At 39.3% G+C, this 27,648-nt stretch overlaps 1 protein-coding gene across 1 annotated transcript in view; it reads left to right on the top strand.

Moving 5' to 3' along the window:
* TRAK2 (trafficking kinesin protein 2) overlaps positions 1-15,948 on the top strand; it is a 41,461-nt gene extending 25,513 nt beyond the window's left edge. The window contains exons 8-17 of the mRNA XM_075180128.1: positions 3,718-3,796; positions 4,464-4,594; positions 5,597-5,671; positions 6,668-6,805; positions 6,894-6,973; positions 7,726-7,932; positions 8,795-9,084; positions 9,406-9,702; positions 10,025-10,124; positions 10,970-15,948. Of these exons, the coding sequence (XP_075036229.1) occupies positions 3,718-3,796; positions 4,464-4,594; positions 5,597-5,671; positions 6,668-6,805; positions 6,894-6,973; positions 7,726-7,932; positions 8,795-9,084; positions 9,406-9,702; positions 10,025-10,124; positions 10,970-11,633 (2,061 nt within the window). The 3' untranslated portion in view covers positions 11,634-15,948. The remainder of the gene's footprint in view (positions 1-3,717; positions 3,797-4,463; positions 4,595-5,596; positions 5,672-6,667; positions 6,806-6,893; positions 6,974-7,725; positions 7,933-8,794; positions 9,085-9,405; positions 9,703-10,024; positions 10,125-10,969) is intronic.
* The last annotated feature ends 11,700 nt before the right edge of the window (positions 15,949-27,648 follow it).

Here is a 27,648-nt window from a genome sequence, read left to right as displayed (position 1 = left end):
AGCACCACCATCTTTCCCCGAGCATCACCAGTCCACGTTTCACTCATCCAGTACATTTTTTTTTTCGTGCAACCCCATGTGATGGGAAATGTTCACCTGGAAACCTGTAAAGTGTGTGACATATGTAAATTCATACACCCTACCTCCTTATATAATTTAAATACATTTATACCAAGACATTCCTGATGACTTAGGACAGTGTTGGCTAACTTGTGACACTCCAGGTGTTTGTGAAACTACAAGTCCCAGGATGCTTTGCCAATATATAGCAGCTTATTGCTGGAAGGGTATACTGGGACTTGTAGTTTCACAACACCTTGGAGTGTCACAGGTTAGCCAACACTGACTTAGGACATCATTTAGAGTAAATAGTGAATCCAGCTGAAAGGTGGATTCCATGTTTACAGGGAAATCTTTTGTCTGTTTTGACCTGGACAAACAATGTTACAATGCGAGAGGGGCAAATGCTAATTTTTTGGGGGGGAGGGGGGCGAATTTGCACGCAGGGAAGATACTGGCTGCTTTTCCATGTAGCACACAAATACTGGGTGGCTTAATTTTTGCACTGCGTTTTAAAGTTGTGTTTGGACTCGCACACCTCTCCACTCTAAATCTGTTTTTAACATTTATGAATTTGCAGTGCAACATGGTTTTATGAAGGTATAAAAATGCACCTTTTAGCTAGATGTACTCCTAACTCTAAATGAGGCAGTTTTGATATTTTAAACTGACATCTTATGATTAATTTTGTGTAGTTTTTATTCTTTAGTATTAGATTTAATTTTATTTTCTGTTTTACATTTAACAGAATAATTTGTCCTTTAAATCTATATAGAGTTCAGCTTGGGATAAACGTATCACAAGTTAAGAACTTTGGCCCTAGTCATTGAGTTTACTGGCTCTATTGCAGCTGTACAGACTGCTATGGTGATAATCATGCCACTGATAATTGAAATAAAGTAATATACCCTAACTTAACTGATTCAATACAACTGACAGTCTGTCCCATCATTTGCTGAGAGATAAGTATTTGAAAAGCTGCTTATGTAAAGCTGCTTAGGTGAGCATAGCTTGAATGACTCCGAAACTGGGAAAATAATAGAGGAACAGTGCACAGAAACCTAGATAATAGAGATACAGTTTGCTGGAGTCAAAAAACTGGAATAAGCAGAGGGCCTTGTAGGAGATGTCCACCCAAACATATTAATAAACTCACCTTCCCAAAGTATCAGGACAGCAGGGATGCAACACTGTAATCCCAGCAACTCTCCAACCCTAAATTCTGAGTTTCAAAATTGTGTTTTTAGCACATTACAGGCCTATGATTTAAAGGCCCATAGCTTCATTAGCTAAGCACTGATTTTTCTAAATTCTCATGCCGTCGAAAACATAGGTATTTGCCATCAGAGAGGCACTGGGGGTTAATTGTCTCCCAAACGACAAGGGTACAGGGCATCTGACCATCACTTTGCTAGTACTTGAAGCTGGAAGGGTTTTAGTATAATGTTTTTTGTGGACTCTTATTTTTAAAAATGAATAGCTGAAAATAAGTAAAAGCAGAGCTTTCCTATTTGAACTTTTTGACCTAGCTCAGCAGATTTCTAAGAATAGTCTGTAAGCTGTAGCTTTCACAGCTTTTTATGAAGGGGAGAAAAGTTTTTTGTAAAAAGATGCTAATTTTTCCTCCTTTCTTTCCTGCACGTTTGTACAAGACTTTTCCCCACCTCCTGTATTACTTAGTAATCAACAGACTTTATGTAGGTCCTGATGCACTGATTTTGTGTCACTTGTCAACTAAAAACTTTGATTGCAGCACTCCAGAGAAAAGTGATACTTTTGCAGTAATAGCAAATATGTTTTGGAATAATATATTTCTTTTGATGTAGAATGTTACATCATTCCAGTCTCGGGTCCATTCAACTGTATACCACCTGTACATCTAAATCTACCCATTGATATGTGCCTAATTTATATAAACACATGGCATTAGGTGACCTCCCACATTACAATGTTGGCAAGAGTCTGTAAGGGAGAATATTTATCAAGTAGTGAGCCAACGCCGGTGCTCCCAGAGCAGACCCAGCATGATAAATTACATCAGTGTTTCATTATGCATCGTTGCATTTATGCATATTGATTGTCACCGCATGGTATAATAAATAGACTCCTTAATCTGGTATATACTTTTATCTTATTCAAATTGTATGATCGTAATTTAAGATCCTGTATCAGTCTTTTGAACTATTGTATTAACACATGCAGTTGTTATAGGTGAGCGGGTTTTGACGAATGGAAAGGTGATTTGTATTTGTGTGCTGGGAGCTAGATATTCAAAAGTCATTTGTTGAACATTTTGTAAGATGACTTTGAGTTGTCGTTTGTGAGTTAAATTGTATTTAAAACCAATAACCTCCCTAAACTCGGCTAGCACTATTCTGTTACAAAATAGTGCAATGGGTGAGATACATTCTTTTACATGCACCGTTACATTTTACATTTAAACAGAGGTGCGATTAAGCCAAGCTTGAACATTAAATTCATACGGTCTAGTGATGTTCCAAGCCTCTAGGTCTTATGTAATTAACGGCAGTGTGTGTATGAAGTGCCTGTGCCTGATTATAGGAGTATCTGAGGCCTTCAAGTACGCAACCAACAGAAAGAAATGTTTCAGCAAATAAAACACGAGTGATAGGAAAGCCCATAAAACCGATAAAAAAAATTGTTCATCCCAACAGCAACTTACTATTGTGTATAGAACTATCATAGATAGATATATTGTCCTTATGAGCAGTGTTCCTTATCATAGTGTATGCAGGTGAAACATGTCTTTGTGTAAGTTTCAACTGTGAAAAGAACTATACTTTATGTTCTGAATATCACTCTGGCTTTATTTTGAATTTTCACCTTTAGCTCACAGGTACTAAGAGTTGTTTGTCTTCCACAGGAAAGACAAACAAAAGGCATAATATGTGTTTTATATTTATTTTATGGGAGCAGTTTTGTAAGATACTTGCAGAGTTGGAGTACAAAATGTCCACTCAATAAATCTCTTTTATACGGAAAGAATACAGCACGGTGTGACACCTGAGTTCAGTGTACATTCTTTTTTTCTTTTTTGTTTAAATCCTACCTGCTTCACAGTGACTTCAGAGCCTCATCGTCCTAGTGTTGGTATTCCCATCCATTCATTGTACTGCATTGCAATAATTAGGTCTTTGAGCTGGGGCTATGACCTACCTGGGGAAGTGAATTCAGGATGAAAGAGGCAATATATACAATATAGGCAAGAATAAGGCTAACTGTTTAATTTATAGCCCCTATTTGTAGCTACACTTTTTAAAGGTGTATGTAGGGATTAGGACTAGGTCCTATGGAGTCATTTAAATGATTTAACCGTCAGGAGTTTGCTACCCATGGCCCAATTACACTATATTCTCTCCACTACCGCCAGTGCTTTAACTTCTGATTACCTGTGGTGTTTGCTTTTCAAAGAACAGAGATCTGCTAGTCGGGGGGAAGGGTTTGTGGCGTGAAATTTAATTTGTGGGCAAACATCTACTTTTAATGAGAAAATAATGTACTTGTAGGCGAAATCTAGTGAGCCAACCTTAACTTTTACAACATTTTGTTTGTTTAGATTTCCTTGCTTTAAACCTTTTTTCACTTGTTTACTTACCTTATGCATCTATATAATTTCACATTTATTTTCTTCTTAAGGCCACCCATTTGAAAACAGAAACAATAACTTATGAAGAAAAAGAGCAACAACTTGTCATCGACTGTGTGAAGGAAATTCGTAAGTTTTGCAAACAAAATCACTTACTTTTTGTTCTTATCCATTTCGAGCTCTGCTCTGCCCTTTTAATGCGACACCTAGCTAAACCTTTTCAATGGAGCTCTGCACAATGATGGGTGGGGGGTTAGTGGATAACTAGTTGTGGAAAAGGAGATTTGGTAAAGTTTTTGTTTTACTTAGTGATGCACACTTCCTGCATTTTCTATGGCACATGTAGCACTACAAAACACAAAGAGCCTGGATATCTCCAGCACTAATATTCAAGCTGCTCGGATGAGAAGTCCATTACTTTAAAAGGCCCTACATTACTTTATAGCTGTGAAATGGGATAATGCTTGAAGTTCCCTTCTATGCGTTTTGAGTTGCTCTTTTCTCAGGCCACTCAGGGAACGTATAATATCTCCATCCCCATTTAAACCATATAAATAGGGAAAGCACAGGTGTCCTATTCAAGTAAATTGACATCACTATGATCCACACAATTTAAAGACAAATACACAAAACCATATACATAAAATATCCACAATTTAACATGAGATGTAGCCTTCTTTCCCTCATTATTTAAGCATTGGTTAATCACACTGTTATGACTGTGTGGGGACAGCCTGCAACCTATGTGCATGGTTAAAACATTCAATGTTAAATATTGAATCAAATCTTCTCTCAGGGGAATCCAATGTCCAGATCGGCAAACTGACAGAGGACTTGTCCAATAAGTCTGAAGAGATTGTACGATATCAGGAGGAGATATCCACTGTCCTTACACAGATTGTTGACCTTCAACACAAACTGAGGGAGGTATGTATCTGCACTGTTGTGTGTTTTCCTCAGAGTGGCTTTCAGAAAGGTTGAAGGAGGACATACAATAAGCCGTTTAGATTAAAATATTTAATAAAATAGGTAAAAAAATAAGTTTTATAGCTTTGACTTGAAAATTGTCATAATCAGGTGGAATATGATTTGTTGTTGGTAATGGACAAGGTTATTCACTAGTAACATTCCAAATAGATGAACTATAAAATTCTGATGTAGTCTGGAATATGCGCTGCCCTGTTCCTTCTTGTACTCTGTAACCAGGGGAGGGCTGGCAAATTTTAGCCTGGGGGCCAAGACTCGACTCAGCAGCCTAATTTAATGGAAAAAAAAAATAATGGTGACCCAGCCCAAGGTAGCACAGTATGGGACCGGCCCAGGGGACAGTTGCCCCCCAGCTTAACCTACCCCTGTCTGTAACCCAGCTTCCAAGGGAACTTTAATAACTTACATTATTTTATTTATTTAATGAACCTTATTTAATGAACCTCTGTTTCAAAATACCCACCTCACTACTTGGTGTTGCCTCCTATTTTTGGCTGAAGTCTGCTGTATTTGTGCTATCCCTGCCCCCTTCCAGTTTCTAAATGAGAATAGAGGAACTCTGAGGCTGCATGACTCCTCTGATGTGGTCATTCAGTGGTATAATATATATAATATAATTTTCTGCTGCAAACCACATAAAAAGTTTCCTTCAGATTCAATCTTACCCCACCAATGACTCATCTAGGTTAAAAAGGAGGAGGGTGGGTTTTACACACTGTCAGCTGTATAAGTTGTCACTGGCGAGTGTATGTTTTGGGACAGGGGAATCTCAATAAGTGTAATTTGTTATTAATAGGTGAGGAGCACTAAACAAAATCGGGGAGATTTATGAAAACATGCACAGGAAAAAGTTTATGTAACTCATAGCTACCAGTCCGACATTTGATTTAATTTTTTAAATTCTACAAAAATTTAATTTCCTAAATATCTTGTTATGAACAGAGTGCAATAGAAAAGGAGGAGCTGAGAATTCATTTACAGGCATCCAAGGAAGCTCAGAGACAGCTGACTAATGAGGTAAGATGGCATTTAGCAGCTTTGTGTATGGTTTGTGTTTAATTTTATGTCCCATTCAAGAAATGTAGTATTTACTTAGTTATTTTATGCATCTTTAGCACTCATAGCCCTGTATGTGGGGAAAATATGTGTTGTTTGTGTATGTTCACTTTATAATAATGAATGGCATTCTGTAAATGAATTGTCTACAATAACTTTACATTTTATATTGAAAATAATATATATATATATATATATATATATATATATATATATATATTTTGTAAAGCTGGTATCGCTGTTCCATTGGATATGTAAAGTGTACCCGTCGCCAACATTCTGTGGAAGCAGCCATCTTATGGGCTGAACCATTTTTCAGCCTATCAATGCAATAGAAATAGGAAGTGCCTCCATGATGTCACAAGTTCTTAATAATAATAATAATAATAATAAACATATGACTTATTAATAATAATAATAATATTATTATTATTATTGGCTCATACCACAAAATTGCTGCCTCCAATGTGTGTGTAGACAATGGGTGTCCTATGATTTTGCTGTGTCACAGAAGCAGATATGCTGCCGAGAGTAAATGTGCGGCAACTAAGTTTCTGTATTCTGAGTAACATTTGTCCATATGTTTCGATTAAACATTTGAAGCAAAAAAATTAAATATTTTGAAATATTGTTTTATTTAACCATAAATTGTAATGATTTTTTTTGTGAGGTAAATATGTGTTAATTTTGAGTAAAGATGAGCGAATATTCCACTAATCCATTCCCCATTTGGCAAAATGAATGGAAATGGTTAAATGAAATGCATAGATTGTCACCAGAACTGTTTTTTTTATACTATGAAATTTAATTTTTGTGAAACTTCACTGCATCTTCGCAGATTTGAGAACAATATATTAGAAAATTAATTTTTATGTTTGAGAGTTTTTTGATTCTGTACTTTGCAACAGTGATTTAATGTGCAGTAATTATTTAGACATTTTATGAATTTTTGTGTAGCTGCATGAATTACAAGATCGCAATGCAGAGTGCCAGGGAATGCTGCAGGAGGCTCGGGATGAATTGAAAATGATGCGTTGTAAAGCAAGCCCTTCTGCACTTCTTAGAAGGCCCCAGTCATGCAGTGTGTTCCCTGTGGTAAGAAAGAGAAGAAAAAATGTGAAATAGATTAATAAATTGATAGGAAAAATAACAGAGAAAAATATACATGTTTGTTTTCATGTAGGATTCCTTGGCAGCAGAGATTGAGGGTACCATGCGGAGACAGATCAGTTTAGAAGATGATTCAAGCAATGTGGAAAGAAAGTAAGAGCTTCTGTAATTAACCTGTGTCTGAAATAGTCCTCAGTCAGACGGGCACAAAAAGCCAACTTTCTACTGTAAATATCTCATACGATTTTTAGTTCTAGCTAATGTGATTATGATATGGTTACACCTGGGTCTGTACAGCAGTACACATTCATTTTACCGTTACTTACATCTGTGAGATGAGTTTTATTGTCCTCAAAATTAAAATTTTCTCTGCCTATATTTCCTGTTGATAACCTGGGCTTCTTGTGTATAATAATTTCTTTACCCTTTAACTCCTCCCCTCCAGTCTTAGGACAGTTCTATGATGATGCTTCAGAATAGCAACACTTGAAGTATTGGCAGACCCACTTGGGCTTCTTTATATATTATGCATGACTGACATGCAGCAGAAGTTATAACTAACTATGCATTTGTTCCAACTACAAATTGTGGGACCTTTACAGTGCTACTACATATAACATATAAGTCCATCCAATACAAAAATACATTGACAGTTATATATGTAACAGATCCCATATGAGGCTACTTTTTCTATGGCATGTTCTCTTCCCTCTTTGAAAGCTATCAGTAATTTGACTGCAGTGCCACTAAGCGCTGTTTTGGGTACTTGGTGTGCATAGGATAAATGAGTTTGGAGTATTTGAAACTGTTTTACTTGAGACTTTAATGTGTTCTTCCCCACTGTTTATTAAGTTTGGTTGGTGATTTGGAAATGATGATGATCTGTTCTTTTATCTTCCATATAGGAGGCATCCAAACCGGGTGTTTGATACAGTGAAGGTGGCAAATGAACTTTGCTCCAGATCTTCCTTTCCACTTCCTCTGCCTATACCTGGCTCTAACCGCTCTGGAGTGGTGATGACGGCACTGCCTTTTCAATCTGTTAAGAAGACGGAGCAGAAGAATTCTGATGTTTGGTCCATTGAAGGAGGCTTGAGGAAAAAAGATTCTAAGTAAGTTTCAAAGAGTGTCAGTAACTGCCTTGCTCCTTTTCTACATTAAGGTAGTAAGTCTAGCAGTCTACAGACTTGGCAGCTTGATTGACAAATGCTAATAAGGATTGACTGTGTTTTTGGATTTATACATGCTTTGATTTACCTCCATTTAGGTCTAATATTGGCCTAAATGGTCCTAAAAATCTAAAGTGCTGCACACCCACAGAGCTCTATGTAGTGCAGTGGATCCAATAGTAAAAATAAGTAGAAGTAAACAAAAACCACAGTACTGAAATCCATAAAATTGATCTTAGTAAATGTAAATTGGACGTAGCAGGCCAACCTGACAGACTTTGTGGGGCTGACATATGGCCGCTGGCCCCTCCAAAGGGCTGTGGAATACATTTAGGCCACATTCCCAAAGACGCATCATCAGCAATAGGGATCGCTTGTAGCGTGTGAAGTTACAAATGCTGTATAACATAAACACATGGAAGATTGCCAGGGCTGTCAGCTGACATAACAGCAGTGGTACCCTATATACCCACGTTGCCGGAGCTATTCATTTTGTGCCATCACTCCCCCACAGGACCTGTGGCATAGGACCACAGGTGACAGTACTTCAGGAGCCACATACGTCACATGGGCTGCCACTTGGTTACTTTTACTTTCTCGAGTGCTAGAGCAGTTGTTACCACAGTTTTCAGTGGGATTTTTTTGTATATCCCACATTTTCTTTGTGGTTGCACAAATAGACTAGACGATCCTAAACTTGTCCTTAGTACATTTGAGTGCAGTGAGCACAACCAGGCCAAATTGTAATCATCTTCATTGCTCCATTTGCAAAGTATGGACATTAAAAAATGTACTATTTATTCAGGGACCAATTAAAGTCAAAAATCCCAGGAGACAATAATCTGGAGACTGCACTGCACAGACTGCATCTCCGGCACCAGAACTACCTAAGTGAGAAGCAATTTTTCAGGGAAGAGAGTGAGAGGAAGCTGAAACTGCTGGAGGATGAGGGAGACCACAGTGGCTGCAACACTCCAACGGGAAATGTCACCTCCATGGCAACTCATATCTCAGATTTCACAGACTGTTCTGCTACCTCCAGTTCCCTGCGCAGTCTCTTACCAGAGAAACTGCAGATCGTCAAGCCCCTAGAAGGTGGGTGTTTCTGATCATTGGTTGTACAGTATATAGTGTAATAATTGTTTTTTGTTTGGACTATACTCAAATTTAGAGTGTGTAGTGGTAAAACATTATCATTATTTATAAGGTGCCACAAAAATATGCAGTGCAGTGTGTTGAGGGCTTTCCTGCTGAGGAGATTGAATTGCATTCTATAGGGAATAGAGAGCCAGTGTGGGGTTTGGCAGGGAGGCAAGAGAGAAATATCAATAATTATTAATACATATAATGACACATGAGTGGCCTTGCATGATTGACTTGCATATTATATGTAAATCTCTTATATAAACTTTTCAGGTTCTCAGACTCTTCACCACTGGCAGCAGCTAGCACAACCTAACCTGGGTACCATTTTGGATCCCCGTCCTGGCGTGATGACCAAAGGCTTTAAGCCTCTCCCTGAGGATGCTGAATACCACTTGTGTGATCTAGAAGAGGATGAAAAGGAAAATGAAGATGATGAAGATTATTATGATGATGATGATGAGGAAGGGATAACATTTAAAGTACAGGAAAGAGATGAAGAGGAAGTGCCAAAAGCAGCCTTAAGTATATTCCTGCCACCAGTTACTGTGTCAGCAGCCTCAACCTCTGGTTAGTGTAAGAAACAATCTGCTCTATTTTTATTTGATATTTTTTTTTTGTTTATGAGCTGTTTTCAAATTCTTTCTCCATGTCATGTTAATGTTGTTACTAGGTCTGTGTTACCTCTCCCTGTTTTTCTGTAGGCTTAACCTCTAGCACATTTCCTTCATAGACCCATAAACTTTCATGCGTTGAAAATCTGTTATAAAATGATTGCCTTTCTCTTTGGTTAGGGCGTTTTTGTTTAACAATATCTGTCTTTCATTGTTAAATATGTATTTTATTTGTACTATATACTGTATAGATGATGATATGATGATTTGCATTGCAGCCACAAACCCAGGAAAGTGCCTCTGCTGCACAAGCTCAACATTCACCTTCACCACTTGCCGGATACTACATCCCTCTGACATCACTCAGGTTACCCCCAGGTGCGGCTATAACTGTTTAAGGATATTTTTGTCGTTCTAGCTGCCAGCTCAATGTATATATCAAATACAGTTGATCCATTTAGGAATACAGTAAAACCACGTTAGCATAAAAAGTATTTACTGCTGGAGTTTTTATGCAGACTGAAGTCCAATTTCATTCATTGCTTTGAACATTCAGAAACATAAAATAAGACTCCTCTACCATAGAGCTTATTTTACACATTTTCCAAGAAATGGACACAAAGTTTCCTAGCACTTAAAAGGGAAGGACATGTCCATTCATACATATGTATAAATATCTCCTATATGATGATGTGGTGAGTTACCCGTTATGAAGTTCTAAGAGCCTCTGTGGCTGGATAAAACACATATGGGGCCTCCTGTTACCACTACCTACTGTTACCAGCTTCAACTTCTGATGGAGTAAAAGGATATTCTTTCATCATCATCACCAGTTATTTATATAGAGCCACTAATTTCGCTGCGTTGTACAGAAAATTAATTCACATTGGTCCCTGCTGCATTGAGCTTACAGTCTAAATTCCCTAACACACACACACACGTCAATTCGATAGCAGCCTATTAACCTACTAGTATGTTTTTGGAGTGTGGTAGGAAAGCGGAGAACCCAGAGGAAACCCACGCAAACATGGGGAGAACATACAACCTCCACACAGATAAGGCCATAGGCAGGAATTGGACCCATGACCCCAGTGCTGTGAGGCAGAAGTGCTACCCACTAATCTTTAAACTGGATCTATCATTCCCATTTAAGTGTGTGTAGTCTGTTCTGTTTGCTTGTTGACAATATATTTAATGATTTATTGTGTCTCTTTTAACACTAGTTCAATGTACACCCCATCATCCTTTGGAAGTGGCAGTACTTGTTCAACCAGCACATTGGTGAGTTCTCCTGCTATGTCTTGTCGGCTGAGTGTTGGAGAATATTTTGGAAAAGAAGCAGAGTCTAACTTGAACAGCACCAGTAACTTAGCCAAGCTCCTCCAGGAGCAAGGGATTTCTGCCAAGATCAACAGCCAGCCTGTTCTCAAGAAGCCACCACGTCCACAAAACTTGCTTCTTCCTTCCACTCCACCCAATTCTCCTTCCCATTCTCCATGTTCATCTCCTCTGACCTTTGAACCAAGAGCTAATTCCTCTGAAAACTTCCTGGCAGTTTCCAGGCCAGCTGAGAGCTTTCTTCAGGAAATGTATGGTTTAAAGTCTGCACGGAACCAAACTGATGTAGGGCAACTGAAGATGAACTTGGTGGATCGATTAAAGAGGTTAGGAATCGCAAGAGTTGTCAACCAACCAGGCACAAGGGACCAAATGCATGAACCAGCACTAAGCAGTGGGTTAAGGCGACAAGAGTCTATGTTTGTGGCAACAAACAGCAGTCTCTTGGGTGGACTAAGAAGGAACCAGAGTCTTCCTGCAATTATTGGTGGACTTGCACCTCCAGCTTGCACGTCTTCTCCAAAAATGGGTAGCTTAAAAGAAGACTGAGCAAGAGAAAAAAATGAATTTCTTTGGTTAAATGTTCTTTGTGCGTTAAAGGAATTGTAGTATATTGTGTACATGAAAGTTTATTGATGGTTTGAGCAGGTTGTGAAGGAGATGAAGAAGAAATGGTTTCTAAATGGAAAGTTATGAAATAAATAAGGTACAGCTATAAATAAAGGAAGTCTAGTCAGTTAAAGGATTTTGAAAGTTTTATTAAAAGTCTAAAGAAAAGGATGTCCAGATGTAGACATGTGAAATGTTAGTGGGAAATACTTTTGACTTCAGTGGGGTTTCTTTATAAAACCACACTCACACTAAGAATATTTGTCATGGTTAAGTCATTTGTGGGTTAACTTGGAAAGCAAAATGATCCTCAAATAGACTCCGTTTTACTACCATGGCTTTTTTTTTTTTTTAGCTAATTTTAGTGTTTTATTAAGAAGTCGACACACACAAGACAGATGTGTCTAGAAGATTGGCACATGAGATCATTTAACCAAAAGCTAAAAATGTTACATAAAGTGTTAGACATTTTGAGGATCAAAAAGTGGAACAGTAGATAGCATTCGGTATTATATGAATGAAAGACATTTTACGCCAGTTTAATAAGATATGTAAGCTATATTAGGAAAAAAGAGAAAAATATTAACAAAATAGAGACTAGCATCAAAAACCTGTCCATAACATCCGGCCTACTACTCGTTATCATGAAAATGTGGGCATTTCTTTAATTTACATACAGTAATTTTACTTTTGAAAACAATGAGATCTGCATGCGTTTGTTGTTTTGAGGAGTTTCAACTTCTTTTTAATTTAATATATAAATCATATACCTTGACCATACAAGGTTTAATGGGCATATTTGGTGATAAGAAAATCAGTGTTTCTTACATCTTTATCAGTGGGGTGACTAGGCCAACGTTGTTTAATTTAACTTGAAAGCATCAAAATACTCCAGCTCGATAACTAATCAACAACAGCACTGACTTCTAATCAAACCACTAATAGAGATGGAAGACAAGGGGAGAAATTAGCACTTCTAGCACTGAGGAAGGTGTAAGATGGGCAGTATAATTTAAGCTTCTTTGTATCTATTGCTGAGCAAGAGGGCGGTGGGGGGTTGTTTTTCTTTTTAAAACTAAAAAGCACAAACTTTGAAAGTATGATTGAAGTTTTATAGATGATGAAGGATAACAAAATGAATATTTCTCTGAATGCAAGACATTGCTCTATAAGGCAATGCAACTGGAGTGGAAGATTTTTTGTTGTTGATGAAAAGGCCATATTCCAATATAATACTACTTCCCTTGTATAATTATCCTTAGAGTAGGGTGTGCTATTTGTAATCTAGTGCATCAGTAGTTTTGTGCAATATATCAAAACTCCAAATGTGTCAATTAGTGTAAATATTAACAAGTCGATTAACATTATTTAGTGCCGTGCTTATGGATAATCTACAACTAATAATTTACTGTACTATTCATGTACTAGCAAATTATTAATTGTCGCAGTATTGTGTTTAAACGAACCCAGCATTAGACTCATGCAATATATTTTTAGTTTCTGTTTGTGTGTTTTGTTCTGTGCAGCCCAGCCTGTTTTGTCTTTATAACCACTAGATGACTTTATATATAGGATGGGGATACTCAAGTGATTTCTTTTGTGTGGATATAGTTTTCCATATTTTCTTTAATAGGTGTCCAAGATAATCATAAAATGCTTTTTATTGTGGGGAATCATCACTAATCATTGGGTATAATAGAAACCCACTACATTAGCAACAGGTTACCCTGGTATATGTCCTTATGGAATTGTCAAATAACTCTTAAACTTCTAAGAGACTTTCAATGGCTCCTGAAAAATAGTTGAATTTGATTTCAGAGATTCCTGTGCAATAATTCCTTACCTATCTCTATCTTTTCATTCTTGCTATCTGACCAAGGTTCAGTATGTGTTTACTTTACTTTACGCTTGTATGTGTGCAGTTTTTTTTGTTTGTTTGTTTTCGACCACCATTTGTTTTGGGGTCTAGGAAGGAATGCCAAAACCCTGTGTGCCAACTTTTATTTTGCAAACTAAGCATTTTGCACTAATGTTTATTGTGAGTGTTATGAAATTATGTTTTTATATTTTTAGCAGCTTAGTATGGTCTTTTTTATTTGTGGGGGGTAGGTTACAGCACCAAATTTACATCCAATGTTATGGCCAGTGCAGAGCTGTTCAGACATATTTTTGCAGGAGTAAAAATCAAATGGCTAATACTGTTTGAGTATTCTAACCAGGTTGCATGGAGGTTCAAGTCCTGGGATATTTGTGGCATGTGATCATGCTTTTTATCCTTTCAGTCAATACTTGCACCAATGGGATGTTACTGTGGCTAAAAATAAAAGCATCAGGCCACTGATCAATGTCCAATTTGGCTACAGACGTAAAGCCGAGTGGCTGGAGCATGTTTGGGTGGGAGATGACCACACACTGACCGATAGCAATTGTCTTCTGATCCCATAAATTTTGAGGCCATTACGGTTGAAGTATTGCAGCGTGTGCCCAGCCTTGGGCTTCAGTGGCACATTATAACTGACTTGTCGGCATGTACTTTGACTCGCATTCAAGAAACCTTCTCCAAAGTCTATAAAACCACCCTATGTACTGTGAAGTATTGATCTCCTACTTTATAAATATAATATGTCTAAGCTGCTCGTGTAGAACTTTGGCCTTAAGATTTGTCCCTCTCGTCTATTTGTTAAGGCCATGGAGTAGGTTGGGTTGAACTCTCCATGGTTCCACTTGTTTACCTTATTTTTTGTACTTCTTTTAAGAGAACCTGTCACATTTAGGCAATAGCTGTTCCTAGTGTAAGTGTATAGAAAATATTGGTCCCTCTGATTTGACTAGAGCATAGAAAAAAGAAAGTTAGAAAGTTCTTTATGAATATTTGGAGACTATCTATTAGCTAGAACAGTGTTTTGCACTTGCACCTTGTGAGCTCAGAATAAAATAATAATGCAGAATATGGGCTAACATTATATTTGCATAATGGGCTCGCTTTTCTTTATCCCCTCTCCTGATCAGCGGGAACATATAAAAGCTAATTATTTTTTTTGTACACTTGCCTAATAATCTAGGCACAATGTAAAACAAGTATTACCTAAAATGGTACTGCTTCTCTTTAGGACTGACTCCAATTACCCCCCTTTTGAATTCATTTTCTCAATGATACTGCTGAAGCCACTATCATTAAAGTGTTCTTTGAAGATATTGTGGGCTGGTTCATGAGAATGCATCCTATACATTCACTAGAAACCATTGTAGGGATTATTTGCTAACAATGCCTCTAGGTGCAATAGTTACACTGAGCCACAACAATAAATTTGTTTTTATCTCTCTTTTGCAAGTTAGACCAGCGATGGGCAATAGGTGGCTAGCAGCCCACTGAGCCTTCACCTGGTACCCCCAACGGACTGCTCTTGATCTCATCAGAACAGGGGCAGATTACTTTACCGGCACCTGTAGAGAGGTCACACGACATACCCAGGGGGGGATGGACTGTACTGTGGTCTATCGCCTTCCCTTGTGTGGCCCTTTTGCGGCCCTCCACCTCTTTCATGTTGCCCCTCACTGATATAGACAATTGAAGCACTGAACTGCTTAGCTGCTGTAGCTTTGTACAAATGTTGCACATAAATGCAATGTAAGTAAATAAGCCCTTGTTGTGACATTAGACTAAAATGTCTTAGATTTACTCAGCCATACTCTGGCTTTATTTACCTTTTCCCTTTTCTCTTTAAGGACATGGCTCGTCTGCACATATATTTATAAGCTTTTTTTTTTTTCTGCTTTTTTTTTTTTTTTAACTTAATTAATTTTGACAGCTATGTCCTTTCATGTATTGTAAAATTTGCAGCTTTCATTTCATTGTAACAATGTACCTGTATTTGCTACAGGTATGCATCGGTTGATTTAAAACTATTATTACCCTACTGATGTTTTTAAGATTTTTATCGCAGTAGATTTTGTAGTTTGTAAACATCTTTATTCCTTTGCTTCTCAATATATATATATATATATATACACACAGTATATCTGTAAAATAACTAACAGTCAGAGGTTCTAGCATTGCAGAAAATCTATTTAAAAAAAACAACCCCACACAAGTCCTGTTTCAATTCATTTGAATCATTCAGATGAACTGATTTTGTTTTTAAAAATGTGTTTAATCCCATGTACATATATGTATGTATGCATATATATATTGTTTACCTTGTTTTGTTTTTTTTTGTTCTCACCAATAAACATTTTTGATCTTTGTACTTTTTAACTGATGTGGAGTTGATTATTAAAACAAACAGCAAACATGTCTTTACAACACCATAGCAAATGGCTTTTAGTTTATTAACTAAATTAATTTATTAATATTATATGGTAGTGCACCCCTTATTAGGGAATCAAAGGATATCTGAATTCAGAGTTATCTAACCATATGAAAGCTAGAGAACACAGGTTGAATGATTTTATACAGGTCATAGAATAATTGTGACTCCATTATATTGTACTTCTAATTTACAGTAGAGAATGTTTTTATTCTTTTAACATGGGTAGTAATTATATAACTACATTTGTAAACATTTAGGATTTCAATTACCATGATGTCAACATTTTATTTCCATTCTATATGTCAGTCTATCACACTTTGGTGTCCTGTGAAAACATTCTGCAACAGAATACGGGAAGGGGCTGGGGTGTGGGGTTTGTTTAAAGACTGTGTACAAATTTGAAGTATATTATCTTTGTCACTTTTTGGTATGCGCAATCTCCTAACGTAATAAGAAGAACAATAATAAATCCCATTCAGTATTGTCTAAAAACCCACGACTGATATGTTAAGTGATGTCATTATGAAATCTGTTTGTCTGGATTAGATATTATTACTATTATTGTTTTTTTAAGGCACCACAAGGGGTCTGCAGCGCTGTACAGAGAGTATACAGTAAGACATAACATAGAAAAACAGGAAAATAACAATGCAGGCAAAGCACTACAAAATAGAATAGTTTGGCAAGTATTAGTTTCACCAGCACTGAGGAGGTAGGAGGGGATAACCTCTCCCTAAAAGATGAGAAGAGGGGTAAATAAAAGTGAGTAAAACTGCATTTGCAAAACCTGTAATCAAAAAAGTTGACGCAACAAGCCGGATCGAAGTCGTTGATTGAGAAAAATAGGGAAGGCACTTGCAATGCTGGTGGTAACCATAGTGGAGAAAGGAGGACACGATGGAAGAGGGCCCTGCTTGTGGGAGGGGCAGACAAATGGGTGAGACAAGGGGAGTAGACTGAGTTTCCTCCCACACCCCAAAAACATACTGGTAGGTTAATTGGCTGCTATTAATAAAAAATAAAAAAAAAATTGACCCTAGTGTCTGTGTGTGTGTGTGTGTGTGTGTGTGTGTGTGTGTGTGTGTGTGTGTATGTTAGGGAATTTAGACTGTAAGCTCCAATGGGGCAGGGACTGATGTGAATGAGTTCTCTGTACAGCGCTGCGGAATCAGCGGCGCTATATAAAATGATGATGATGAGTTGGGAGGAATACTGATTTGGTTTTGATGAAGAAATGTGTTTTATAAGAGCCTGCTTGGATTGGGGGAAAGGGACTGAGTTCCAGCAGAGGGAAGTAGCACAGGAGAGGTCTTGTAGGTGAAAGTGTGAGGAGGTAATGAGTTTGGAGAAAAGGTGGCTGTCATTGGCAGAGCGAAGTTGGCTCAATGGAGTTGAGATTGGAGATGTAGAGGGGAGGGGATTGGGTTAGGGCTTTCTTGATACAGAGTGGATGACAATGTATGTGTGCTAAACAAGGAGCCTTAAATTACATTTTTTATTATCTAGTTTTTATAACTTCAATACATTTTTTAAAGACCTAAATATTGAATCCCAAAGTGTCTCAACAGCTGGAGGGCCACAAGTTTCCTACATTTGGCCCAGTCCAAGGATCAGATTGATGGGACAAAGAGCAGGAAGTTGTTCTAACCGTCAAACATGTTCAGTTCCATGTTTTTTTATGTTCATATTTATTACTTATGACTTACTTTTTTTATTTAAACCAATTTTACATTGGGTTTCCTTATACTTGTACTTATATTGGCATTGTCTGCTTATTGTTCTAGTCACATCAGGACTACAACCTATGATTTTTGTCATCTTCAAAACAATAAAACTGATTTAAATTCTGAATGGAAGAAGGTACTCTTCTGCCCTCTGATAAACACAATTTTTCATTTACCGGTATGCCATTTTGGGGACATTGTTTACCATGGCGCATGTGTGCTGTGCTGGAAGTAAGGCACTATAAAACAGCTTGTCTGGCCTGCTCCCTCCCCTCCATGCTCCCTGTATGGACCCTTCATTTGTTTATTTAGTGCCCATGGTAGAGAGCACTTTTTCTTTTCTTTTTTCTTTTATCATGTGTACTTACACTCTCATCCCCGGAGTTCCCTTGGAGAACACTGCCGGATGAGAGCAGGAATGGCACCAATGGGCTCCTGGAGAAGGGTCTCTTGGTCAGCTGCGTTACAGCAATCAGGGACCCAGGATCTGCACCAGAGTAGCATTGGATCACAATGCGACATGCAGCCCCAGGGTGCTGCGACGACGCTGGCTGCAGTCTCCCTCCACAGAGACAGCGGATACTGTAAGCAAGTCAGAGGAGCAGACAGTGTTGGAACCCTGGTAGCTGGGGAGGGGAAATAGCCTGGCTGGTAGGTCTATGGTAGTAATAGCCCCCACCAGGACTATTAACAGTGAAATGAGCCTCCATTTTGTGGCTGGAAATGGAGGAGGAGTTGCTTGCTGCCCCAGGAGGTAGCACCTCCCCCTTGAAGATTTTTCTGTACAGAGGAGTCTGACATTCTTTCACGTGTCCCTTGCCTCTGCAGTGCCTGGTCACTCCTCTGCATGTAGGAAAAGTTTTCAAGTGAGGGTTGATTGTGTGGTGGAGACTGTGCTCTTATTGTTGTCACTGTACTCTTATTCTTATTGTTTTGAGTACTGGATTATTTCATACCTGTGTCACTGTACTCCTATTTTATACATGTAAAATATGCTGAACTCCTTTGCTTAGATTGTGTCTCGGTACTCTCTGAATTTGTATCTGGTTGAGTACGGATTTTATTTAGCATTTATTGCTGGCCTTGCATTTGAGGCCAGAGTCTGAAAGTTGTATGTAGGTGTTACGAGCCGCGGAGGTACTCACAACCGCCTCAACTCGCTTCCAGGCTCCTCCACCGTCCCAACCGTCACCTTGACGACCGGGACATCATTTCCAGGTAAGACCCGACCGCTGCCAAGGCAATGGTCAGACGCTGGAATCATTTCAGTGCCGCGTCCCGGCAAGGCAGGAAGCCGGGCGCGCGCGCAACACATACACTAGCCTGTGGGCTAATTAAAGTATATTCTGTAGGGTAATTACCAGTGGCGGTGAGTGCTCCAGATCAGGCGCTGATTGGCTGTCCCTTGTAGTTAAAGCAGGGAGGGCTTAGTCTCCCTGCCGGTTATAGCGTCTGAGTTGTGTACTTGTGCTGACCTGCTCTCATTTTCTGCTGGATTTCTGTTGTGACCTTTTTGCCTGCTTACTGGATTTTGCCTTCTTGCCTGTGACCCTGACCTTTTGGCCTCTACCTTGGATTCTGCTGATCTGCTCATGACCCTGACCCTTTGGCGTGCTTTCTGACTATTCTACTCTGCAAGTGACCCTGGCCTTGGCTTTTGTCTGACCATCCCTTACCATCTGTACTGTCTCCAGGCCTGCACTGCAGTTAGTATATCGAACCTACACTACATTGGAGTTAAGTCCTGGGGGCATCCGAGTACCTGTGAGCGCGTCTAGCTCTACGGGAAAGGCGGCTGCTATAGGGGAAGACCTCCGCCAGTCCGTTCTGCAGGTTCGTTATCTGACCACTAGCAGTCTAACAGTAGGCTGGTCTGAAAGGCAAAGTGCTCCCACATTTTCTTTTAGACTGGCTCACTTCTGATCCTTCTTACAAGATTGCTTATACAGGGGGGTGAGATTGGCCTCCCTCGAAATTCAGGTTTGTCTATCTCCTTCCAAAGAAGACTGGCTGTTTTACCTGCGGTTCAGACCTTCAGGCGTTTCTTTATGTACAACTGCTATAGCCAGCAAAAGAGCTGCCATTTCTACTTGTACATAAAATGCAGAAGTCTCAGTTGCACACATTTGCAAATGTATGGAAAGCTACCCGCCACTCCACGGCGCTTCTGCTAATAAGGTGGTCCTAACTCTAAACAGAGTCCCTATATTGGGCCAGGTGGGGTAAGAATAATGATGCTTTTTAAATAATGTTATCCCAAAATCAGCGCTCCCTCCCGTTTGCAGCCTAAGTATATAATAAATGCCACTACATAAAAAATAAATTTGATCAATAAAATACAACAAGGCGCATTGGGCAAGACAATATGACCAAATAATTCTTTGATCTTCCAATACAAAAAAATAGGAATGAAAATATATTCTATATTCCTATCTCTTTTGTTCTCCAAAACGGGATAATAAATTATATTATCCCGTTTTGGAGAACAAAAGAGATAGGAAGTAATATAGAATATATTTTCATTGCTATTTTTTGTATTGGAAGATCAAAGAATTATTTGGTCAAATTGTCTTGCCCAATGCTCCTTGTTGTATTTTATTGATCAAAGAATAATGATGCTGATTATTCCGACAACACGTACCCCGACATCTTCACACCTAAGGGCTCCTTCTCGACGAGGCTCGATGGCAACCGACTGGAAGCAATCACGATGATTTAAGAAGCCTCCGCGACTTGATGACATCTGTTACCGCTGCTGTTAATGGGATAATGCAAGTATGCGGCCATGTACATTGTACATGCACATTGTGGGCTGAGGAGGTCTTCAGGGATTTCATAGCCACCAGTATTTTGTCCAAGGCGATGATCTCATTTAGTCAAGAGAGTTGGGATTGATTGAGTTTGGGGGGTGGGGTGTTTGGTAAGTACAACTTCAAAGTGTCTGACATGAGGTCCCCCCGAGGCCGGGACTCAGGAAGGTTATACAAAGAGGCATAAAAATCCCTGATATTCATTAAGCTAGGGGATCATAGGTAATTGAGTTGGAGGATCTTTTGTACAGCTTATCTATAAAACCCTGGGCACGCTTTTTTCTGAGCTTTTTGGGAGAGAAGAGTCCTCCTTGTCTGCCTTCATAAAAGCATTATTGAAGTTTTTAGAGGAGGGAGGCCGCTCTCCGAGACAATAATGTGTTAAATTGGCCCTTCAAGGAGTCAATTTGCGATAGTAGAGTGGGGTAGGTGGACTGCTTATGCTGGGCCAGAAGACCGGAGATGGTTTGCTCAAAGGTGGAGACTTTGAGGGCAGCCGTCCGTTTGGCTTGTGAGGCTGCTCTAATTAACTGACCATGGATGGTTGTTTTGTGGGCCTCCCATTTGGCACCTGGTGCTACCTACTGCGAAGCATTGTTCTGAAAATAATCAGTTATCGTCAATTTGATACCAGAGAGGGTTGTGGTGTTTAGCAGAAGGGAGTCATTCAAACGCCATCGAAATTTGGAATGGAAGGAGGAGAGAACATGGAGGGGGTGACAAGGGAATCAGGGGAATGTGGGAGAGGGCGAGGAGGGACGGGGTGTGGGAGGATAAGGAGCAGGGGGTTATTTTGCAATGAAGTAAAATATATAAACATCAATGTAGCGGCTATGAAAATGAGGTGGGATAACAAGAAAATTTATAAAATGCAAAATTATTTAAGTCTGAAGACAACAATGGCTTGTAGCCGGAAGCCAGGGGCATCACCCTGGCGTCAACATAGAAGTTGCGGCTGGAACACCTATTTGTGTGAAATTAAGATAGAAGGTGAGTGAGACCAGCAGGCATCTCAGGGGGGAGATGTATCTTGGGTTCGGCGTCGGGAAGTCCTGGACCAGTGAGAAGCTGGGGAAGCAGTGTGTCCAGGCCTCGGAGAGCCATCATGGGATTGGGCAGAATCAGGAAGAATGTCTAGTTTGATCAAGACCACTTGACCTTGGTGAGAGTGTTAATATAGTGAGTGGTGTTGGCTGCGAAGATTTGGAGTTGAAAAGGGATTCCCCAGCGGTGGCATTTACTGTGCTGATGTAGGATCCTTGTGACAGGTTGGAGAGCTCTGCATTTTTTGGATAGTAGAGGGGGCAAGATCTTGAAATGATCTTGTATGTCCATGTTCTTATTTGATATTGACGAAACATTCCTCGGTGCGGTAATAGTGGAATTGAACAATTAAGTCAGGTGGCGACTGATTTACCACAGGTTTAGCCTTCAAGGCCTGGTGGGCCCAGTCCAGGAGGCATTCCGAGTCTGAATGGCCCGGGAGCACTTGAGTGAAGAATCCTTTTAAGAAAGGACTGAATCTCAGATGGTGAAACATCTTCCAGGACATTCCAAATAGGAATGTTATTGCGTCAAGAGCGATATTCGAAGTCTTCCTGTTTTCCTTCAGGGTGTCAACTTCTGTATGTAACTCTTTGTCGAGGGTCACTCGTGAGCGAAAAAGATAATCCATTTTTGTTTCAAGAGCATCGGTGCATGTGCCCAGGGAGGCAATTTCAGACTTAAAGTCATTAACGGCTTTTGAGAGTTCCTGATTGAAGGCCACTTCCACTCCTTCAAGAAGGTTCATCATGACAGCCTGGATCTGAGGATCTACAATCTAATTGGGGGTGGAGAGGTTTCCGAATGATCAGATCATCAGTGATTTCAAATATCTTACCTGCAAGTTATCCTTTTTGCTCGCCATATCTTCTACAAGAGGAGTGTCTGAATTGGCTGCCCTATCTTACAGATCAACTTTTATTGTCTTTTATTCTGACAGGATGTGGTTAGGGCCTTACGGGTCTATGTGGACCACTCAGGCTCCTTGTGTAAAACTAATAGTCTGCTTGTCCTATAAGATGCATACAAAAGAGTATGGCCAGCAATGAAACAAAGTAGCACAGTGGATTTAGGCTACTATCATTCAGGCTTACTTCTCTGAGTGATCTCCAGTTCCTAACGACATTACAAATCTGCGAGGTCAGTGAGCGCCTCCTGTGTGCTGAAAAGAGACTCAGTGGAACAATTATGTTGGGCAGCAACCTAGTCTTCCATCCATAATTTCACCAGATTTTACAGGTTCCACATCTTTGTTTCTGAAGGTACCAGTTTGGCCCAAATGGTTTTGCACACAGCAGTGTCTGAGAGTACCCACCCCTAGGGGCAGCTTTGGAGCGTCCCCATGATTAGCATTATCCCCCAAATGGCATGAATGAGAAAAGAGGATTTTTGTACCCATCATAAAATCCATTTATCTAAATCCATTTGTGGGGAAAGGGGGGAGGGCGAGGAGGGACAGGGGGTAACACTTCTATTGTATGGGTCTTGTTTGATCGTTACTCTAGTCCTATCCTTGGGGCTTTGTTGGTTAAAAACTGAAGGGTCTCCGTACAGTGGGCATAGAGGGGAGGGAGCTGACCAGACAAGCTTTTTGTTATTTAACTCCCTTACTCGCTGCACAGCGCTCTCTATACCCTATGGTAAGCAGTGTCCCCCAAATGGATTCAGAAAAATTAATCTTACAGTCCAAAAATCATCTTTTATCATTAAAGGCTTGAGGACCATGGCAACACTTCAAGGTAATCTCCTCCGTTTCACTTTTTCTTATTTAGGAATTTCCCAGTTTGTTGCAATGTAACAAACTTTTATTTTTTCTTCTTTTAGAACAGTAATGTGTTAATCTCATGTACGCTATTTAGGGTAGTGTTTGGGCAGCTGGACTCGTTTATGATTGTTGTCCTATTTTAGTTTTCTTCTGTTTCTTTCCTATAGTCTTCTGTGCTTTGATTTTCCTCTCTCTGTCCCAATTTGTTTTTTGGGGTTTGTTTCTTATTTTGAGTTAACTATAATATTTATCTCATCTGTGTTGATTGACCATATTGTTTTACCATCGTAAGTGCCAAGAGTGTGCATAAGGAATGTACTCATTCCTATAGTATGCCATGTTATTCATGGTGCACTGATACTTCCCTACCGCAGTAAGATTTGTCCATAAAAAATAATAAAATAATAATAAAATGGATAAAAAAATAATCTGGCTCTAAATTTGTCAAGTCGTCCACACTGTGCTAAATCAATCAAAATTAATTTCTATTTGTTCTCGGGGAGGTTACTGCATATTTATACTTTAGTAAATAACACCTGTTGAAACTAAGAAATTACATAACTTAATCATCTCTGAGAAATGGGTGAGCCTTTGCTTATAAGGCAAGAGACCAGAAAGCATATAAAGTGTATAGTTACTTTTTTAAAAATAAATATTTATTTTTAAGTACAATGATTCTCTACTATTTAACCACCTGTGCTGGGAAGTATATTCTACAGCCACATAGTTTGGGGAATTCTTATCATGTGTTTCCACACACACATGTTTTGAGGTCTGTGCCTTAGTTGCTATCTAGCCAGCAAATTAAGATGGGTATATTGTATGAAAACAACTGCATTGCCCAACTCTAGACCTCGGCACATTCGCCGGAGGCCAACTGATCATACATGCGTGGCAACAGATTCCCTACCCAGTTTCCACAAAAAAACATTCATGCGTTTTCCACAGATATTGCTCACTCCTGTCGAAGTTGTATAATTGGATGAACGAAAGTATATTGGTTTAATATTGTTTAGCCGTGCGATTGCGATCCGTACGCCACGTAACACGTGGCGTGGTGCGATCGCATGGTAAAATACGCACACACTCGCATTACAACATTTTAGTTATTTATATAATTCATATTGATATTGGTTCCGTTACACTGTAATTTATGAGCAGATAGCATCTGGTTTATTATTAGTTTATATAATATGATTATATGTACATTTTAGTGTTATTAAAGGTTTAGGTTATAGGAAAGGTGTCATGCCTGATATCATATTGATCCCCTATTCATCAGCAGCTGTCCGGTGCAGTCGGCGAAGAGATCGCACATTGCATACTTTAGTTATTGATATTAGGGAATAATCCTTTGTATGATGCTGGCTATGAAAGGAGCAGACCCCCTGGAGAGACGACCCCCACCTTTGGATTCCTTAGATTGAATCAGCCTATGACCTGTTTAACCTGGACCCACCCAACGTCTGGACCTATAGAAACAATCTACGTCATCTCTATTGTTCACTGTGTAACTCTGTACTTTATATAATCATAGCTGCACTCCCACTGACCCTTAGTCAACTCTGACACAGTATTCTAACAGATATACTGTCCACCGGGTCCCGTAGGTGCGCAGCATGCGATAGCATCGGTATGTATTTATCTTTTGGTATTGGCTGTACTGTACTGTATCATAATATAATAATGTATTGAATTGTTGATTATTTACATCTGCTAAAATAAATCACTTTGTGCTTTGGAAACACATACAATTGATTGGGCAATGCTTATTTGAAAATGATAAAATTACTTTAATAATTTGGGGGCTCATGAGTTTAGGAGTTACGTTATCGGCAGGTATGCAACGCTCACGGTATTCGGTTCCTCAACAAAGGGTGGATTGACGGACGCGTCGCATAACAGGAAAGAACGCAATGTGTTTAAGACCTGTGGTTCACTTTGTGTTGCGAAACCGAATGTCCGTTGTTGCATAGACTGAAGGAACGCTAATTTGAATCTAGGGACAAGAAAGAAAAATGTTTCTTTTTATTGTCGTTTTGCGTTTTAAAGGATACTGCATTGCCTAGTATATGTGTGCTTCCTGTTTAGCGTGTATGAACTTCCGGTATTGTTGCCACGTGTGTAAACAGTCATGATCATAGTCTGTTATCTATGCATAGTGTAATCACTTGGTAAAATTCTGAAAAGATAGTGCCATTGTTTGGGAAATTTATTTTCTGTACAGAAAACAAAGGTTATGTGTGTGTATGTGAATGAGTACATAAAGGCAAAAATATACTGGTAACTATAGGCAACTATAGGTTTTTACACGTGTGCCTAATACTAATCACGATGTTCACAGATAACTAGTATCTCTGAGCAGTGCGGTTGGACCGCGTGGCAGGGCCTTGATTAAGTATTGGGAGGGGAGTGTGGAACTATTTAAAATTGATAGCGCTTTGGTTCAGGTGTGTCTGACGGGGCATGGTAAAAAAGGTGACCTGACAATAAAGGTTCTGTTCTGGAAACAGAGCAGGATATAAAGAAACCTTTGTGTGAGTGGTGTTCTGTTCTAATAAGAGCAGGTGATAAAGAGACACCACAGAGTATGCATGGCATACTCGAAGCTAAAATAACAGGTTTTCGCGACATTCCCAAATATTAATTGCAAAGCTTACTGATAGTTAGTATCCGTAAGTGGTGCGATCGGACCGCATGGTTGATTTAGTGCAGCCGTGATTGCGACTTGGGAGATGTGGGAGGAAATACGCTGCAACCACTGATATTCTTGATTGATATCGGTTGCTAACAGTGGTAAAGTACTCAAACTAGGAAAGGCATTGATATTTTTAAGGGGACGTGCCTGTTGAAAACGTCCACGAATTAAAAAAATCTCTAGTAGGTTCTGTTTGAAAGGAGAACAGGTAAAAGTCTTTTTGTGTAGCGTTGAGAAATAGGTTGTTTTCACAATGGATGCGAAGCAAACGCTAGAGATAGTTCATGTTGTGCTGCCTAATGAATGGCCGGTTGGTTCGGCAAAGTATGTTATGTATAATAAATACGGTGCGTATGCTACGGCATACTGCGACAAATGGGTCAAGATGACCCGGGAGTGTGTGAAACCTTTCCCAAACATAGGTAGTCTTGACTCAGAGGTGTTAAATAATGTTAGAGATAAAGTGCGGTTGATTAAATCAACAAAAACAAGAATTGAACATGATGACTGTTTAAAATTGTGGCAACAAGAAGGGTACACGTGGCACGGGAGCGCGTGGTCAGCGGAAGTAAGCGTACCGGAAACAAGTATTCCGGAAGTGTGCATTGCAAAGCGTGGCGAACTGAGCGCAAACACGCCCCCGACAAATTCAGTCGGGGCGGATAGTACAGCCAATACCAAAAATGTAAAAACTGTAACTAGTAACTTGTATGTTGTTTTAAGTAATGTTAAAAGTAATGTTTCAGGACAAAGAAAAGGAACAATCCCACCAGCAGGGGCAGCGGCTGAAAGTAGTGAGAATAATGTAAAGGTTAACACAGGGGGAGACATCCATTGTACTGCAGCAGCAATTTCAGCAACTAGTTATAGTGATTTGGTAGACTTACATCCTGTCTGCACAACAGCAGTTCCCAATGGGAAAGTGGACAGAGATGGTGATGTTCCCTTTAAAACATGTAGCAAAGCATGATACATGCACTAGGTCTGAAACATTTTCAATTTTGTCTGATTTCCCTGATCCTAGGAAAGATTTGACCAAATGTCAGAAGTTTATTAGATATTATGGTAATGTGTACGAGCCAACTAATAACGATTGGCGAGTATTATTAAAGACCTGTCTTCCCCTCAATACTGATATACAAAAGTTCATTAATGACTGTATGTTGGAGGAGGATGAATCCTTAACCGAGGATGATAATCAGCACAATATTAGACAAATAATCACACGGTTGGCCATATATTTTCCAGTGATAGTTGACTGGAGTAAAATTTTTACTATCAAGCAAAAAGATAGTGAAAATGCAACAGACTATTTTTGCAGGGCTCTAATAGCGATGGCCAAATATACTGGGGTATCAGACATAAAAGATAGTGTACCCTACAGAGAGGTTGCTGTTAAAGTTCTAATGGATGGCCTCAGGGAAAACTTGAAAAGAAGGGTGCAAACTTCATTACCAAACTGGAAAGGAATCACTGTAAATGCTCTCAGGGAGTCAGTTATAGGACATGATAAAAGTATAAATAAACAGAAAGAGACACTAAGTGATAGGGTAATGATGGTAAGTATCCCAGCACTAGAGGGACTGCAAATACGACCACCAGCA

The sequence above is a fragment of the Mixophyes fleayi genome, chromosome 7 (assembly GCF_038048845.1).
Source record: "Mixophyes fleayi isolate aMixFle1 chromosome 7, aMixFle1.hap1, whole genome shotgun sequence".
NCBI lineage: Eukaryota > Metazoa > Chordata > Amphibia > Anura > Limnodynastidae > Mixophyes > Mixophyes fleayi.
This window is presented reverse-complemented; position numbering and strand designations above follow the sequence as displayed.